Source organism: Acomys russatus, chromosome 19, assembly GCF_903995435.1.
Source record: "Acomys russatus chromosome 19, mAcoRus1.1, whole genome shotgun sequence".
NCBI lineage: Eukaryota > Metazoa > Chordata > Mammalia > Rodentia > Muridae > Acomys > Acomys russatus.
The window spans coordinates 9,815,577-9,817,735 of NC_067155.1; the positions used below are offsets into that span (position 1 = coordinate 9,815,577).

General features: G+C 39.1%; 1 protein-coding gene across 1 annotated transcript; it reads right to left on the minus strand.

Annotated features, from left to right (window-relative positions):
* Positions 1-397: 397 nt before the first annotated feature.
* On the minus strand, positions 398-1,348 carry LOC127203561 (vomeronasal type-1 receptor 4-like). Its single transcript, XM_051162388.1, has one exon. It carries the CDS (start codon positions 1,346-1,348, stop codon positions 398-400), a length of 951 nt encoding a protein of 316 aa, XP_051018345.1.
* Positions 1,349-2,159: the final 811 nt, after the last annotated feature.

Here is a 2,159-nt window from a genome sequence, read left to right on the forward strand (position 1 = left end):
CGATAGCCACACAAAAATTCCTTGATACATGATGACACCTAATTTTAAAACATTTTTTATGAAAACAAAGATATCTTTGATATTGTACAACCATTTTAACCAACATTATGATAGCTATAACAGCTTATGATGCTTAAGTTACAGAGCCATCAACTTGCTTAATCACATCTTGTCATGGGGGATAGAGTTTCTCTGTGTAGCCTTGGCTGTCCTGGACTCACTTTGTAGACCAGGCTAGCCTCGAACTCACAGCAATATGCCTCCCTCTGCCTCCCAAGGACTGGGATTAAAGGCGTGCGCCACCACCACACCCGGCTCATGGGTGACTCTAATGTTCAATAATGAATAACGGGGAAAATATTTGAATTTATCATAACACACAAGTGACCATGTTAAACTACCTTCTGCTACAGCAGGGAAAATAATTATTGGCAGCAGATTTGGTGTTACAGATAAGAATGAAGGGGCAAAGTGTGGGAAAGCACGTGTCTAAGAATGTAAATATATTTATTACCCACAGCCTTGGATTGCCAATTACCACAGTGTAGATAGCTAGCACGAAGGACATTGAGTAGGAGAGGACAAAGGTGCACACAAGGATCAAGATGGTTTTTGTGGCTCTGTTTTCAGGGGAGCCTCTGAGGCAGTGCTGGGCACTGTGTAAATACTGTAGCTGACTCTTATGTCTGTTGAGAAAGCTCACCATGGAGACACTGGCCCAGACCATGAGACTCAAACACAGACAATCAGTGAAACACAGCAAGTACAGATGTAGCGCAGCTGTCGCACTAAAAAAAGTGAATGCTGAGCAGTACCCCAGCTTGATTTTCCCAGTGAAATTCTTGTTATCACCGGGTCCAACCACATCCATAGCTGTCCTGATGTTTAGAAGCAGGTGCGCAAACCAACTGAGAGAGCAGAACTGAACCATGTACTTGGAGAAGGAGTGTGTAAGCTGGATCCACCTGGAGTTGCTGAGGCTGATTGTGATTGCTTGTAGACAACTCAAGAGGCAGGTACAGTGCAAGGAAACACCCCTGGACACTCGGTTACTATAGAGACTGAGTTTACATAAAAGGTCATCCAGGAGATGTCGCAATCCCAGCTGTACCATTATGTGAGGAATTACTCTTGAGATGATAACCAAGGAATTGGCTAAAGTCAGATACTTTAAGATCTGGTCTTTGGGCATCAAACTTTGTCTAGTGAATATGGACATGACATAACGAAGAAGAAGTGACCAGTTGCCGAGGATCCCCACAGCTGTCTGAGAAAAGAACAAAATCCTTATTGGCAGGTTCTCAGAAATCATGTTCTTTTCACCTGAGATAAACAAATTCAACAACATCAGTAAAGCAATAAAGAAAACATTTAAACATATATTAATTTATCATAGTAGCTTAAATTATGCCAATATCCAATCAGTCCAAAGGACGGTCTTATCTCAGGTTACGCAGTCAATCAAGATACAATAACACGCTTCAACACATTTTGGGTTAACAAATGTGGAGCTAAATAAAAGGATGTAAATTTAGATTAAAAGCTCTCACAGTTTCTATAATGTTTTATAGTCTCTTAATTTTAAAAAAGAGAAAAGGTTTTCTTCCTATGAGTTTCTGATGTTTTTAGAGCACACAGCACTGGCCTAACTGGATGTTCACTTGTAGAAAAATGCAATAGGTCCATTTATCACCTTGCACAAAACTCATGTTAAAGTGGACTAAAGATCTCAACATAAAACCAGAAACAATAAGCCTATTAGAAAAGAAAGCCTTGAACTTATTGGCACAGGAGACAATTTTATTAACAGAACACCGATATCTTGGGCTCTAAGATCAATAATTATTAAGTGGGACCTCATGAAACTGAAAAGCTTCTGTAAGAAAAAGGACCCTGTCAATAGAACAAAACAATAGCCTATAGACTAGAAAAAGATGCTCACAAACCCTACATCTGACATAGGAATAATACGCAAAATATATAAAGAATTCAAAAAATTAAACACTAACCAACCAAATAACCCTATTAAGAAATGGGGTACAGAGCTAAACAGAATTCTCAACAGATGGATCTCTAATGGCCGAGAAGCTCTTAAAGAAATGCTCAACATTCTTGGTCATTAAGGAAATGCAAAACAAAAAAAAAAAAAAGATTCTGAG

What these genes read in the sequence shown, in the direction of transcription:
- LOC127203561 (XM_051162388.1), bottom strand. Translation starts at nt 1,348, where the DNA reads ATGTTGTTGAATTTGTTTATCTCAGGTGAAAAGAACATGATTTCTGAG.